At 37.9% G+C, this 14866-nt stretch overlaps 1 protein-coding gene across 2 annotated transcripts in view; it reads left to right on the forward strand.

The window, feature by feature from the left end:
• Positions 1 to 14866, forward strand: part of SLC35F1 (solute carrier family 35 member F1) — a 370737-nt gene that overhangs the window by 218419 nt on the left and 137452 nt on the right. For both annotated transcript variants that reach the window (XM_074333488.1, XM_019740997.2), the window contains exon 2: positions 11044 to 11219. In XM_074333488.1, coding sequence (XP_074189589.1) covers positions 11048 to 11219 — 172 coding nt within the window. In that variant the 5' untranslated portion in view covers positions 11044 to 11047. The remainder of the gene's footprint in view (positions 1 to 11043; positions 11220 to 14866) is intronic.

Raw genomic sequence — 14866 nt, forward strand, 5'->3', positions numbered from 1 at the left:
CAGATTATACAAATTATCTCATTGGTCTTTATGACAGCCCTACAAGATATGTTTTATTATCCCCACTTTATAGATGAAAAACGTGAATCTCAGCTAGTTAGTGGCAGCATCAAGATCTAAATTCATTTTCAAAACATGTTCTCATTTTATGATACCGTACTGGTTCTCTAAAGGAAGATGACAAAGGTCTTACCTTCCCAGCTAATAATTAAAAACTTATCTTTTAAATTAGTTGTTTCCAAAGTGGGATAACACATTTCAAAGGAGAATACAAGATGATCTCACAGCATCCGGGAAGAAAATCTCATTATTTTATATGTGAAAAGATATATATATATATATATATATATATATATATATATATACACACATATATTTATGTAGGAGCAATAAGAAAGTAATTAAGCTTGACTAATTTTTAATGTATAGTTGACCCTGGTGCAATCACTCAATCTGTAGATCAGATAACTGAAACTTTATTTTTTAACCACTGTGTAATTTTATTTTTCTTTTCTTTATCTTTTTCCTTTTCTATTTTATTCCTTCCTCTCTTCCTTCTTTCTCTTTCTTTTTAATAACAGCTTTATTGTGATATAACTCACATACCATACAATTCATCTATTTAAAGTACAATTCAATGGTTTTTAGTATATTAGTATTAAATACTATACAGATATATGCAAATAACACCACAGTCAATTTTAGAACATTATATCACTTCAAAAAGAAACCCTATACCTTTTAGGAATCAACTCCCCTAGTTCTAAACAACCAGCTGTGTACTTCTTGTGTCTATAGATTTGAGTAATTCTGGACATGTCATATAAATGGAATCCTGCAACATGTGGTCTTTTGTGACTGGCTTCTCTAGATAGTTGATGCCTTTAAGTTACCTGAGATTCACTGACAGAGGAGTGGATGTTGTGCTATCAGAGGGGGTGCATGATAGCTTCCTGACTTCATCTAGTCTTTGTGGGTCTGATTAAAAGATTTAGCAATTACATCATCTCAATAACTAAGCTTCACAAAGAGGATTGTTGGCTTAAAAATTCCTACACAAAAGCTGAGAGTCAAAAATAATACCAAAATGTACCATAAATAAATAACAAAAAATTGTCTCAATTGAAACTTCTCTTATTGTTAATCTGACCTGTCTTCATCAGCCACATTGCAAAATAAAACATGCAATGACATCTAATCATATGTAACAAAAACATTAAGTAAAATTTGTAATTGTCAATCAAACAACTTTAACTATGAACTGACTTCCATTTTTATTAAAGATGGACTTTGCCCTAAATGTACAGTGTGCCTTAAGATATTACCTGACACAATGTTAGCAAACAATTAAGAAACTAAGCAATCATAACATAAAGATAACATCTGCAATGTGGAGGAGAAGAGGTTATGTTTGAAGTCATACAACTCATTACTTTAAAAAATTCCATGAAATGGACTAATAATAGTGTAATTAGCCTCAATTGACATTTCTTACTTATTAATGAATGATCAAAGTCCTCTTCTTCCTGTCACTGTAAAGATGGCTGTATTACACAAGAAAAGCAAGGTGACAGACTGAAACACAGTTTTCTGTTGACAAATAATGTTGAAAGATGCATAGAAAGCCATGCTGAAGATTGGAAGGAGCAAGAATTAGAAGACTGCAGGTATGCAAGTTGGGATGAAAGTGTAGGTGTATCTGGCATGCCTCAGCTAGAGGTGGATGTATTGTGAAGCTAGTGGAGTTTCAGGGTGCCATACTTACAGAGATGTATCTGATTCTTTAATCTTGTCTTTCATTGAAACTTTTCCCCCAAGACAAAAGCAGGATTTGGTTCTAACTAATGGAGGGAGTAGAGAAATTTGGAGATATTATATAGTAGGGGTTTACTTCACTTTCCTTGCTCAGATATTCTAAAGAATGATTCCTACTGAATTAAAATGCTACTATGCTTTAGGTTCTTCTGCTTCTTCTCTTCACCCATCTCTGCTGTTATGATCCTCACTGGCCAGACCAGTGATTCCTTGTGTCAGTCTCTGCTTCCGAGACAGCACAGAATTCTCTTTCCTGGAATGACATCTTTGTACCAAGTTACATCTCTTCTATTGTATAAAACAAAACAAGATTCAAAACTGTTTTCTCCATGAAACCTTTCCTGATTGGCTTCACACAATTTTAAAGACAGAAATTATCCCAATTACTTTTAGCAGTTTTATACAGACTTACTTGAGTACATAGGTATTTTTGTGTTCTCTATTCAGATAGTTTGACTTATTTATTTCCCATGTCCCACGAAGCTCTTGGAGGCAGGTTGCGAACATTCCTTTCTCATAACCTGCACCCAGCAGGCCTTGGCAAATGCTACTGACTGATCTATTTCTCGGGCTAATTCCAGAACCCACAGAGTATGCACATAATGATTAAACATTGCTGGTAACTCAGCTACTAAAGAGTTTAATAATCAAAAACACAAAAGGAATATACTTTATTTTTTCTCTTCTGCTACCTGGATAAAAAATTTTAACTTTTAAAATTTATTTTTTATTTATTTTTTAATTAAATTTATTGGGGTGACATTGGTTAATAAAATCACATAGGTTTCGAGTGTACAATTCTATAATATGTCATCTGTATATTGCATTATGTGTTCATCACCCAAAGTCAAATCTGTCACCATATATTTGACCCCATTTACCATCTTCTACCTCCTCCCTCCCCCTTTACCCTCTGGTAGCAACAAACTGTTGTCTGTGTCTATGAGTTTTTGCTTGTTTGTTGGTTTTGTTCATTTGTTGCTTTCAGTTTTATATGCCACATATGAGTGAAATCATATGGTTCTTGACTTTTTCTGTCTGACTTAATTCCCTTAGCATTATAATCTCTGGATTCATCCATGTTGTTGTAAATGGCAGTATTTCATCTTTTCTTATGGCTAAGTAATATTCCATTTCATATATACATATATTCACATCTTCTTTATCCAGTCATCTAGTGAAGGACATTTCGGTTGTTTCTATTGTCTTGGCCACCATGAATAATGCCATCATGAACATAGGGGCACATATATCTTTATGGATAAATGTTTTTAGACTTTTTGGGTAGATACTCAGAAGAGGGATTGCTGAGTTGTATTATGGTAATTCTATTTTTAATTTTTTGAGGCACTTCCATACTGTTTTCCATAGTGAATGTACCAATTTACATTCCAACCAGCAGTGTATAAGGGTTCCTTTTTCTCTACGGCCTCATCCACACTTGTCATGTTGATAATAGCCATTCTATCAGGTGTGAGGTGGTATCTCATTGTGGTTTTGATTTGAATTTTCCTAATAGCTAGTGAAGTTGAGCATCTTTTCTCATGTCTGTTGGTCGTTTGTATGTTTTCTTGAGAGAAGTGTCTGTTCAGGTCCTCTGCCCATTTTTTAATTGGATTGTTTGTCTCCTTGTTGTTGAGTTGTATGATTTATATATTTTGTATATTAGCCCCTTATTGGAGGTGTTGTTTGCAAATATCTTCACCCATTCGGTTGGTTGCCTCTTTGTCTTGTTCATGGTTTCTTTTGCTGTGCAGAAGCTTTTTAGTTTGATATAGTCCCATTCATTTATTTTTGCTTTCACTTCCCTTGACTTTGAGGTCAAATTCATAAAATCTTCTCTAAGACCAAGGTCCATAAGTTTGTACCTATGTTTTCTTCTATGCAATTTATTGTCTCAGGTCTTATATTTAGGTGCTTGATCCATTTTGCATTAATTTTGGTTTAGTTTCTTTCTTTTGCACAATGAATAGACTTTAAAGTTGAAGATACCAGTTTCAGTTGATAATTACACACCAGCATCTCCTAAAAGTAAGTGAGAATTATGGAGTAGGCAGAAATGTAAAGCTCATTATCCTAGCCTGCATTTCCCAGAAAGCAGAGCCTTTTGCTGCTGCTTTACTAAGGATTGGAATCCAGGGAGCAGGAGTGAGGAAGGGAAGGAGGGAGAGACAATACAAGGGCACAAAGTACTCAGCAGAGCCTTTCATGAGGCAGGACCATCTTCAGAGAGCCTGCAGAAGTGACTGATTCTCGGGACAGTTTGCCTAAAGTATCTGTGTACTTTAGTTTCCTAGTGGTCAAGTACAATAATTCCTCTGCACTTCATGGTTGCCAGTGAGTGGGCACCAAGCAGGCACCAACCAGGCACCGGCAACAACATGGAATCCCCAGTAGAAGATACAGGTGCACAATAAGGGCGTGAGGCCCAAGGCCGCTGGATGTGCCCACACAGTGTTGGTATAGTGTGTGCAGAGCTGCTCATAGCAGCCGCCACTGAAGCTAGAGTTAAGTGACCAGAGACCTTGGAAACAGATGAGACCAAGAGGATTTGAAAGGGAGCATAAGAGGTTTCTTGCACACCCACCAACATCCTTACTTTACATGAAGTAAAATAATGTCCTTATAATATCCATAGTTTACATGAGGGAATCCAAGCCAAAGTGGGAGATGCCCGAGACTCTGGAGTTTAATTTGTGGACCTCCAGAGCCAGGGGCTTCCCACTCCCTACTTAGTGCCTTTTCACTCTTCTGTGACACTTCTGTAGACACACATCATATAGCGTGCATGAGCATTTGTGACTCATCTTCTCACACAAGTTTCAAATGTCTCCTACACTTAGTACGTCACAGACTCAGTGAAATATTGTTTAGGGGAGCTTCTTCATGGCCTCTTTGGTTTCCTCTAAACAACAACAACAACAAAACTGATACCACAGAACCAATGAACAGATTAAATTCCACACAGAATCTGAGACAAAGCAGCTCCAATTAATGTTAAACCTCTGGAGATGTGTATTTGCTTCTTGCCTAATAATCTTTTTACATACAAGTCTGATTAATACTGAATGTGATAAAACCGTTCAGCAAAGAGCTTCAAGAAGCTGATGTCCTAACTCCTGAAATCAGCAGTCTTGTGAGAGAATGTAGCAGAACAGATGTTTTTCCCACGTTCCAGCAGTATTGTTTGTAGTCAAGGCCGTACACTTATGTTCTTTATGTACACATACTGAATTCATATGCTGACTCAGATCTGACATGACTTGCGAGAGTACAGTTATCAGAGTGAAGATGTCTCCACAGAGAGGTTGACATGCTCTAATTCACGATGATGACATAATTGCTTCATTCTCATACTAAAGAATTACAAAGCAATGTGATTATGTAACTTGAAGATTTTCATACCTTTTTAAAGAAACACATACTTATAACTAAGGGAAGAAAAGATTCAACATGTGTTTTACTTGAAATTTTGTTATTATGAATATCTAATTTGTATGACACATGTTTCTTCACAAGATTCTAAAGTCTATTGATTTAACAGAATCAAGTGCTTATGGTAATGGTTACATCAGTCTTTATGAATACAGGCTCTATTAGAACAGGTACTCAGCTTCCTGCAGTACTATTTTTCCTGACAGTCATGCATTTTTCATTGTCTAGTCCTTCTGAATTTAAAGTGGATTGAGTGTCCTTTTAAATGCATAAACAAAGATGAAAATATGTACCATAGTCTCCTCTCCATTTCTGCTGCTAAAATTATGGGGACTATGTATCCTATGTTAGAATGCATCTGGTGTGTTTTTCTGTATACTACATGAATAACCAACAGCTCATTGTGCAGAATTTCACCCTGCACCATATTTAGCATCATTTTTGCAAGATAGCACCTTACCAGGCTTGTTCAGAAATGCATCAGAAAATAGCTTATTAATCTCAGTGTCTAACTAGCAGATGGAATACAGTAAAAATGAGGTTGTTTTTGTCTTTTAGGGCTAGTAGTTTTTCAAGATAGGATGAATGAACAACCATTTTTCAAATCTTTTAAGACTTCACTCTTCATTTATACATATTTGTTCATTTGTAAATTTTTTCATTCATTCATTCTGTATTTATCAAGAATCTATTTCCTTTCCACCCAACAGTCCTCAAGGTACCAGAAACATAGAAATGAATAGAATCCATTTCCTTCTTCTCAGGAGCTTATGAGTTGCACCGTATGGGGAGTGCAAGGAGAAACAGGAGTGAGCAGATGAGGACACTTCACTCAGCCTTGGGGACCAGGGAGTGACCAAGGGAGGCTTTCTGCGGAAGGTGGTGCTTTAACACTATGAGGAGTTAGGTGAAGGGTCCACAGATCTATTTGGTGGTTACGTATGGGGAGAAAATGTATGAGGAATAAGGCAACAGTAAATAAACTGAAAAGACCCTAAAACAAAGAGAGTGGTAGAGGGAACATTCTGGAAGCAAAGCACCAAAAGAATTGTCCTGCGATAAAAGAGAACAAAAGAGAATTTGATGAAAGGAAGATAGTAAATGCGGTAGGGAGGAGGAATAAGAAGAGTGTCAATATCTAGGTTTATTTATATTTTTATTCATTTACTCATTTATTTTACTTTGGTAACTCCAGTAACTTAGCTCCGGTGTGCAGACTGCAACAAAAGCTACAGTAGTATCCAGGCTCACGAGCGAATCTGATAAAAGGGCCTTTCCATTCCTTCCTGTTTTACAAATCATGTTTGTTAGCATGACAGATAAAACCACAATTTACATCTTCTATCAAATCATACCAGCAGCAGCTGAATGACATGGCCTCTAATTAAAAGCAGAAATTGAATACAGCAGATTTGCTGTTTTGTTTGGCTGAAGAAACAAGAATAGGCTTGTTTTGCCTTTTTGTTGAAAGACACACATCACAGATGACTTGGTGGAAGAGTTTTCATCAGTCAGCCTGGCTGGCTTTTTTTGTCTTCACCTTCCCCAGAATGTTTCTGAAGTCCAGCGACTTAGGTTCCTAGCACTGTGCTCTGTGCCCTTTCTGAGGGCAAAGAGTATTTTTTGACAGCACAATGGTGGTATAGCGTAGTAATTGAGAAGTTGAAATGTGGACTCATCTGATCTAGTTTCCATCTCTTCCCCTTGCTAGCTCTGTGACTTTGGGCCAGTTGCTTAACTTAAGCATCAGTCTGTTTATCTATAAAATGGAACAATAATAATATCTGCCTTATAAAGTTACTGTGAGGATTAAATAAGATAGTATATATATAAGTCTAAACTCAGGACTTGGCACATAGTAGAAACTTATTAAATGTGAATTAGTATTGTTTCACCTTACCTGCCTCCATTTTTTTAGTAAGGTATTTGGGAACTCAGCTCCAAAATCTTGGTTTAGTAGCTCCCCAGTGACAAAGACTATCTTAGTTATCTTTGCATATGTAGTGCCTGGCATGTAGGAAGGCTGTTTATGGCACATATGTATCAGAAGGACAAAAATTTAATTTTCTTATGTAAGTAATCTGTCTTTTATTGTGGTTTGATTTTGTTCAGGAAAAGCACAGAATATTGCCAAAGTTTCAGATACTATGGTTGTAAATTACGGTGCTATACCAATTTCGAGGTTACAGCAGTAGTTTTCAATCTTTTTTTTCCCACGAAGATACACTCCATACACAACTCAGCATCAGGGACAACTCTCTGGTATATTAGCTGTAACTCTCCCCATTTCTCTTCTACTTAAGGATGTGAGTTATTATGCAAATAATCAAGAGTGACCCATGAGAGGATAGTCATGAATCCCATGTAAATTAATTTTAAATCATTATTTTAACTAGCATTGTTATTATTGTTATGTGGTGATTAGATCAAACTTCTTCAAATAATTCTTTGAATTCTGCAAATTTCTTCAAAGTCGACACCTTTGTTTCTCTGACTCTCTGACACGTATTCTCCACTAACTATCCCCTCCATGAAATTCTGTGTTCCCTTAATTTCCATGACACCGGTATCGCTCTGATATTCTTCACTCAATAAAAACTGATCTTTCAAAGGCTGGCCACGACTGCAAATCATCTCCCATCTGTCCTCATTCTCTCTACCCTGTAAGCAACATTTAATACAACAACTATTCCCTCCACGAAAGTCTCTGTTTGCTTGGCTTCCTTAACACCAAGAACTTTCCTGGTCTTCCAGGAAAGTGGCTTTTTAACCATTTCCGACCCCAATGATGCGCCTCTTCTTTCTCCTGTAGCCCCAGTCTGGAGATTCCCCAAGAATTTTCCGTAGGCCCTCTTGTTCTCTCTCCTATTCTCCCCTCCTTGGTGGTATCAATTAACAGTAGTTTAGCTATCACTCTTATGTGTATAACGTCCCATATTTATCTCCTGGTTGACCTCCCTATCCAACTCTGATTCCATGATTGTAATACTGCAGGATCATTCGGAAGTTCATCTGGCAGCTCAAATTTAATATATCAAGTTTATCAAATTTAATTTATTTTCCTACTAAAACCAGCTCCTTATCAGGACTTTTCAAACATTATTTTTATTTTTCAGCTGCAGTTGACATTCAATATCATATCAGTTTCATGTGTACAGCATAGTGGTTAGACGTTTATATAACTAAGTGATCCGTCTGGTAAGTCTAGTACCCACCTAACACCACACATAGTTACTACACTGTTATTGACCATATTCCCTGTGCTGTACATACATCCCTGTGACTGTTTTGTAGCTGCCAGTTTATACTTCTTAATCTCTTCCCTTTTTTCACACAGTCCCCCAACCCTCCTCCCACCTGGCAACCATCAGTTTGTTCTTTGTCCTTATTGTGATTTTTGTTAGTGATTTTTGTTATCTAATACTTCTCTTAGGCCAGTTTAAAAACCTTTCAGTTAATTCTGGTACTTCTCTTTATCTCTGCGTGATAAAAATATATATATCACCCTTTCATTTCAACAAACCGTGCCATGTTAACTAGTTCTACGTCTGCACTGTCTTTGAGTGTCTCCATTTTCTGCTTCCTCTGAATGGTATTTCTCAGCTATAGATACCAGGAAGAGCATAGTATAAGTTTCATAGTCTGGGTGGTGATGGTGGGGAGGGGGACACAGGAGGTGTATAAAGCAGTAAGTATAATACACTGATGTAGAAGTGAAGGAGATGCATCCCAGGGAAGAGAGGGCAGGGAAGACTTCTCACAGAGGGTGACATAAAAGCAAGCTGGATCGTGAAAGATGAGTGGGAGTCAGACTGACAAAGGCAGGAGGAACATTGTGGAAATAATATGTGCAAAGGCACGCAGGCAGCGAAGACCATGACTCCTTGTTGAAGCGCATGGCACTGTGCAGGGCTGGAGCTCTGGGGGAATAGTTCCAGTGGGGGAACACGATGGGAGAAGAGGAGGTAAAGCTCCAGGGGTGCTTTAGGAGTGGAGGGAGGACATTTAGGGCTTTGTTTCAGTGATCTGTTTCTGCCTAACAAACCACTGCAAACCTCATGCCCTAAAACAACAGCCATTGATTATTTCTCACAGTTCTCCAATTAGGCAGCAATCTCTGGCGATGTTTCATCTCTGTTCCATGTGCCACAGGCTGGCACAGTTCCACGGGGGCGAGAGGATCTAAGCTCCTTACTCACATGTCTGGCATTTCAGCTAAGACACCAGTGGCTGGCCGGGTCTCTTTCTTTTCACATGGGTTTTCAATATTTATTAGTCTAACTCAGGTTTTTTTTTTACATGGAAGCTGAATCCTAACAGGGCAAAAAAATGGAAGCTGCCAAGCTTCTTAAAGCTTAGGCCCAGAAGTCACATGATATCCCTTCTTCTACATTCTATTGGTCAAAGCAAGTCACAAGACCAGCTCAGCTTCCAGAAAAGGAGAAATGGACTCCACCTCCCTTTGGGAGGAGCAGTATATGTGTAGAAGGGTGGGAGGAAATGTTGGCAGCCATCTTTGTATATGGTCTACCACAGGCCTTACACATCACTGCATTGTTGTAGGATTCTAAGCTGCAGACTGACATTTTAAACTTACATGTTTAAAAATATCTCTTTGACTCCTTTATAAAGATTGAATTCAGGAGTGAACAAAATGTGATGGATACTTCTTTTTTTTTTTTTAAGTAGTATATCACCAAGGTGTCTGCCCAGGACTCTGTGCCCATTCCAGAAAGATGGATTCACATCTTTTATGGAGTAGGAAATATGTAACACTGCAAATCTCTGCCTAATGCTTTTTGTTGTTGTTTAGAAATGCTATTCCTGACTGGAAACAAAAAGAAAAAAAAGAAATGCTATTCCTTGCTTATTTTATATAGCTGTTTCTATAAATAAGCCAGGAAAGTCAGATGATTCTTTTGGGCAGGGCAGAAGCCTGCTTTATGTTTCCAGGGGCTCTTCCTGCGTCCGAGCATGCATGTATAAGTGACCATAATTCCCATGCAAAATGAAGCCCTTGGCTCTTGCCTCCAGTCCCCACTGCAGTGGCCTCTAGGGGCCGTGCCTATGATGAAACCACAGAAAATGTTTACAGATGTTGACATGTTTCATTTCAGGTGACTACCTTAGTCAGTAAATTTCCTTCATGAATGGCAGTTTTGATATGTAAGCCATTATAACTTAAGCAAAGGAGAGTGAATCCAGTGCTTACTAATGCCTCCTCGATCAAACAGAGATTCCAAATCTGGTAATAGAGTGGAGATGGTCTTTCTGGATTTTTCAAGTGTTTGTACAACCCTTTCACTTAACTATTCCTTGATCCAAAATTTCTGTCCATAAAGAAAACAGTCTCCTTTATTGGTATAGGAACCTGAGGATAAGGTTGGAATACAGTCCCTCTTGGTCAGCATTCAGGTTTTCGCCCAGAGTTCTGAAGAGTTAGTTAATATTATAGTGGGCATCAGGATGGTGTTAACTTTCCCCCACAGTCCCCAGAGTGCTGTGGCTAGAAGCCAGGATCACTTGGAGAGATTTCATCTCAAATCCCAGTTTTACCACTTCTGAGTTATGTAACTGCAGACAAATTCTTCCCCTCTCTAAGCTTTGGTTTCTTCCCCTGTAAAACCTCAATAACAATTGCACCTTCCTCATAGGATTTCTGTGATGGATTCAAAGTAAGACTATTTATTGCACTTAGCCCAATGAACAGCACAAGTGCTCAACACATTCTAACTGTTAACTGTTTTAACAAACTTCCTGCTGATCTTTACTGTGTTTCTCTTCATTTCCCAGGGAGATGTTAATCTCCGTGGCTCTGGGCCAAGTGCTTTCCCTCCTTATTTGTGGAATTGGCTTGACCAGCAAGTACCTGTCAGAAGATTTCCATGCCAATACACCAGTCTTCCAGAGTTTCCTCAATTACATCCTTCTCTTCTTGGTCTATACCACCACACTCGCTGTCAGACAAGGTAAGCATGCAAATACACCTGGAATATAGTTTGGTTTCTCTTTTGTAAATATCAGGAAGAGTGATGAGCCAAGGCCGGATAACTTTTTCATTCACAGCATCATAAGACTATTCAAAACCCCAAATCTCACTTTTCTGTGTTGCAGTCATCCAGTAAGCAAAATGAATGAATAAATCAGAAAGAAGCTTAAGTTGTGTGAATTCAGTAGGAAGTAGGAAATGCATGTCTAGGCAGAACTGGACAATTGCTCACTATTTGAATTCCTGTTCACATTCCTTGTACCCCTCTGAATCTAAACAGAATGCTTCCCTGGAACCTGGAGTAGGCCTATGCAGCTGTCTTAAGTGAAGCTAGCCCTGAGAAATTCAAGGGAATTAAAGACAAATATATGTTCTTCGAGAAAGTGTCACAGGAAAGATAAAAATCGTAAATACAAACAACTCTAGTAATAGCAAAGGAGAAAATAAAGAAAACTACCACAAATGGCCAGGTGAGATGGTCTGTCTGAACTTAAAATAGCTAAGGCAATAAAGCAAGTCCTCTAAGAGTCAATGCAAGAAAAACTTTTTAGGGGGCAATTGCAGTTGAAATCCTTGGAGTGTATCTCTGCAGAGTATACCTCAGAGCCTTATGGTTATACCACTGGACTTGTGTGTACACTCTTATCTATGACCCAGAAATAGCCAACAATTTCCCCCCAAAGTAACTGTTGACTGTAAACTATGCTTGAAAAATAATCATAAACATGTTTGAAGACAATTATAGACCTTAGTAATAAATAAGGATACATGAATAGCTGTATACATTAATTGTACTGGTCATGCTTTTTTTGAAACTTCTATAAGAACTGTGTATCAGTGTTTAGTTTTTACATTTTTTATTTGGATTTCTGTCCAGAATAATATTTCTTAATTATAATGATTTGTCCAGTACTAGATTTCCTCTTAGAGGGAAAATAAAAATGAACAAGTTGGGACTGAATTGTAGTATAACTTTGGATATATTTAAAGTATTGGAAAAGATAATTTCATTTAGTTCTCAAAAGTATGTGTTATCAGTGTTTGTTTTAATTAGCCCAGTACAAGGAGTACAAATAAGAATAATAAGATTAAATGTAAAGCAATTTTGCAATACTTTAGTATTACCAAAAAGAAAAGAAAATTCACAGGAAAGTGGTAAGTTTATCTTCTCTAGAGTATTTTAGAACCAAACATTCCAGACTATGAGAAGGTGAGTTGTAACTAGTCTTTGAGTTCTTGTCAATCTCACTTTCTAGGAGTCCAGAAATTAAAAAAAAAAAAAAAAACCTGCATCAGGACAAAAGTAAAATCAAGCCATTCTAAGAAACAGAATAATTTCACAGTCACAGATAGAGACAGAAAAATCTTAGAAAACTTAATGTAGCAAAAGACTTAAAGTTAATAATAATACCTCCTATTGAGCCTTTATAATGTACCTAGCACCATGTATGTGAATTCTCTCTTTTAGTCCTTCAATCAAAGGAAATAAGTATTATTATAAAAAATTTTCTAAGTGAGAATACAGAGGTTTCATCAGCCTTGGGAACCTGCTCCAGGCTATGGGACTAGGAAGTGTAGAGGTCCAAGGTCCACTGAATGTCAGGGCTGTGTGCCTTCTTGGACCACCCTGCTTTCACCAGGCAAGGTCTAGGGAAGGCAAGAAGAGGAAAGAGAGATACTTTTGAACAAAAGGAGGGTTTCTCCTTGAATTTCAAATCTCGGAATAAGAAACCAGCCCTGGATGCAAGGTCTAGTGAGGCATAGCAGTGAAGTCAAGAGGATATGGTCACAGTGCCGTGGGTGGGGAGGGGGCGGTACAACTCAAAGAGGCTGACACTAGGAGCAGCAAGGAATCTTGAGGCTCTTTGGAAAGAGGACTGAAGAGGGTCTGAGGAAATTCTGTGTCTCTCAGTCAGTGATGGAGAGAATCCATTTCTAAAAGGCTCGATCTGGAGATTTTTGCCATTGCCTCAGATTATTGCTAACTTTGCTGACATATCTTTATTTGGGTGTTTATTCAGAATGTTTGTTTGTTTTAATCTTCATCTTTAGAAGTTTTAATAGGCTGGCATTAAGCTAACATCTGGAAATCAACATAGTAATTGTGTTAATTTTGCGGAGGCTGATGCAGTACTATGTTCCTGAAACATAATAATCTCTTTCCTCATGCACCTCAAGATTTGAGAGGGAATGAACAGAGCAATGAGCAGAGGCTGGCAAGTCTGGTGTGTGCAAGGGAAGTGCTGTCATAACCACAGTCCCCCTTCCTTCCCCAGTGCTCCTGACCACTCTCCCCAAAAGGGCTGCAGATTAGGACTCAGCAAGATGCCCATCTTCCCAGGTCTCCCAGCACAGCTGTCCCCTACCCTGCTGGGCCGTCATATTAAATTTGATGCCACTTTGGACACATAACAAGAAATTTTACTCAGGAACGTATCTTTAAACAAATCTCTCTTTATAATTTTAATAATACAACTTCTAAAAATTATGATTGTTACATGTGAACACAATGTAATGAGTGCAAGAATCCCTTCAAGAGCATTAAGGGTGATGTGATTACAAAAGCCTTGTGGAAATTTGACTCGAAATTTAAATGGTATTCTCTTTATTGAATTTGCATTGCACTAATGGTCAATGACTCTGAAGCAACAGGTTCTCGTAGAAGTTCCAGTATAACTCCAGTTCAAACTAGAGTTTTGAGCTTGTCCCTGATTATTCATTAGTTCCTATAGAAATCTGAGTACCATCTTCCTTTAAAAATATTGTATCTTGTTGAACAAGTTTTAAGTATTGCCCTGTCCTTAATTGGAGCCTGGTTTTTATTCTAGATGATTCTAAAATTTAAAAAAAGATCTCGTGTTCATAACAAAGAACTTCAGTAATAAATTTTGTAAAACGAAATGTACTTCAAAATATTAGTTCCATTGACATTGTATCAAGATTGAAGCTGTAGATTCAATTTAGATAGCTATTACTTCAACAGGTTCATTGTAACCACTTTTGAGAAGTTATTCAGGCAATTAAAATGTATCAATTGAATTGTATTCATTTGATACATTCAGTAGGGTCAAGAATTAGAAAGAAAAACTCAGTCCTCCTTCTGTGTGGCTTTCCTTTATTCTCACACTATTACCACACTTAACATTTCTGACGCTAGGTGTGTGCAGGTTTTTCCCATACTGTGCAATTCTGCTACCCCAGCTGGGGGTCCTACAGTTTAACTCAATTCCAACACATATCCCACAGTTAAGGGCTCAGTCCCACAAGATTGCTTCCCCTTATTCAGATGCCAATTACTTCTGACTGATAGGCTATAAATCGAAGTTTCTCACAATCTACTTTTCAGGCTTGGTTAATTTACTAGAGCCTCTTACAGGGCTCAGGAAAACAGTTAACTTCCTGTTGACCAGTTTATTATAAAAGGATATGAGGAAGGATGTAGACGAACATCCAAATAGAGGAGATGTGTAAGGCAAGATATGTGCAGCTTCCATGCCTTCTCTGGGCACACTACTCTCCCAGCACCTCCACATGTTCGCCCCGACACTGTCTGAACCCTGTGCTTCAGGGATTTGTATAGAGGCATGATCAACCACTAACTCCATTTCCAGCCCCTCACCCCTCTCT

The sequence above is a fragment of the Rhinolophus sinicus genome, linkage group LG05 (genome assembly GCF_036562045.2).
Source record: "Rhinolophus sinicus isolate RSC01 linkage group LG05, ASM3656204v1, whole genome shotgun sequence".
Taxonomy (NCBI): domain Eukaryota; kingdom Metazoa; phylum Chordata; class Mammalia; order Chiroptera; family Rhinolophidae; genus Rhinolophus; species Rhinolophus sinicus.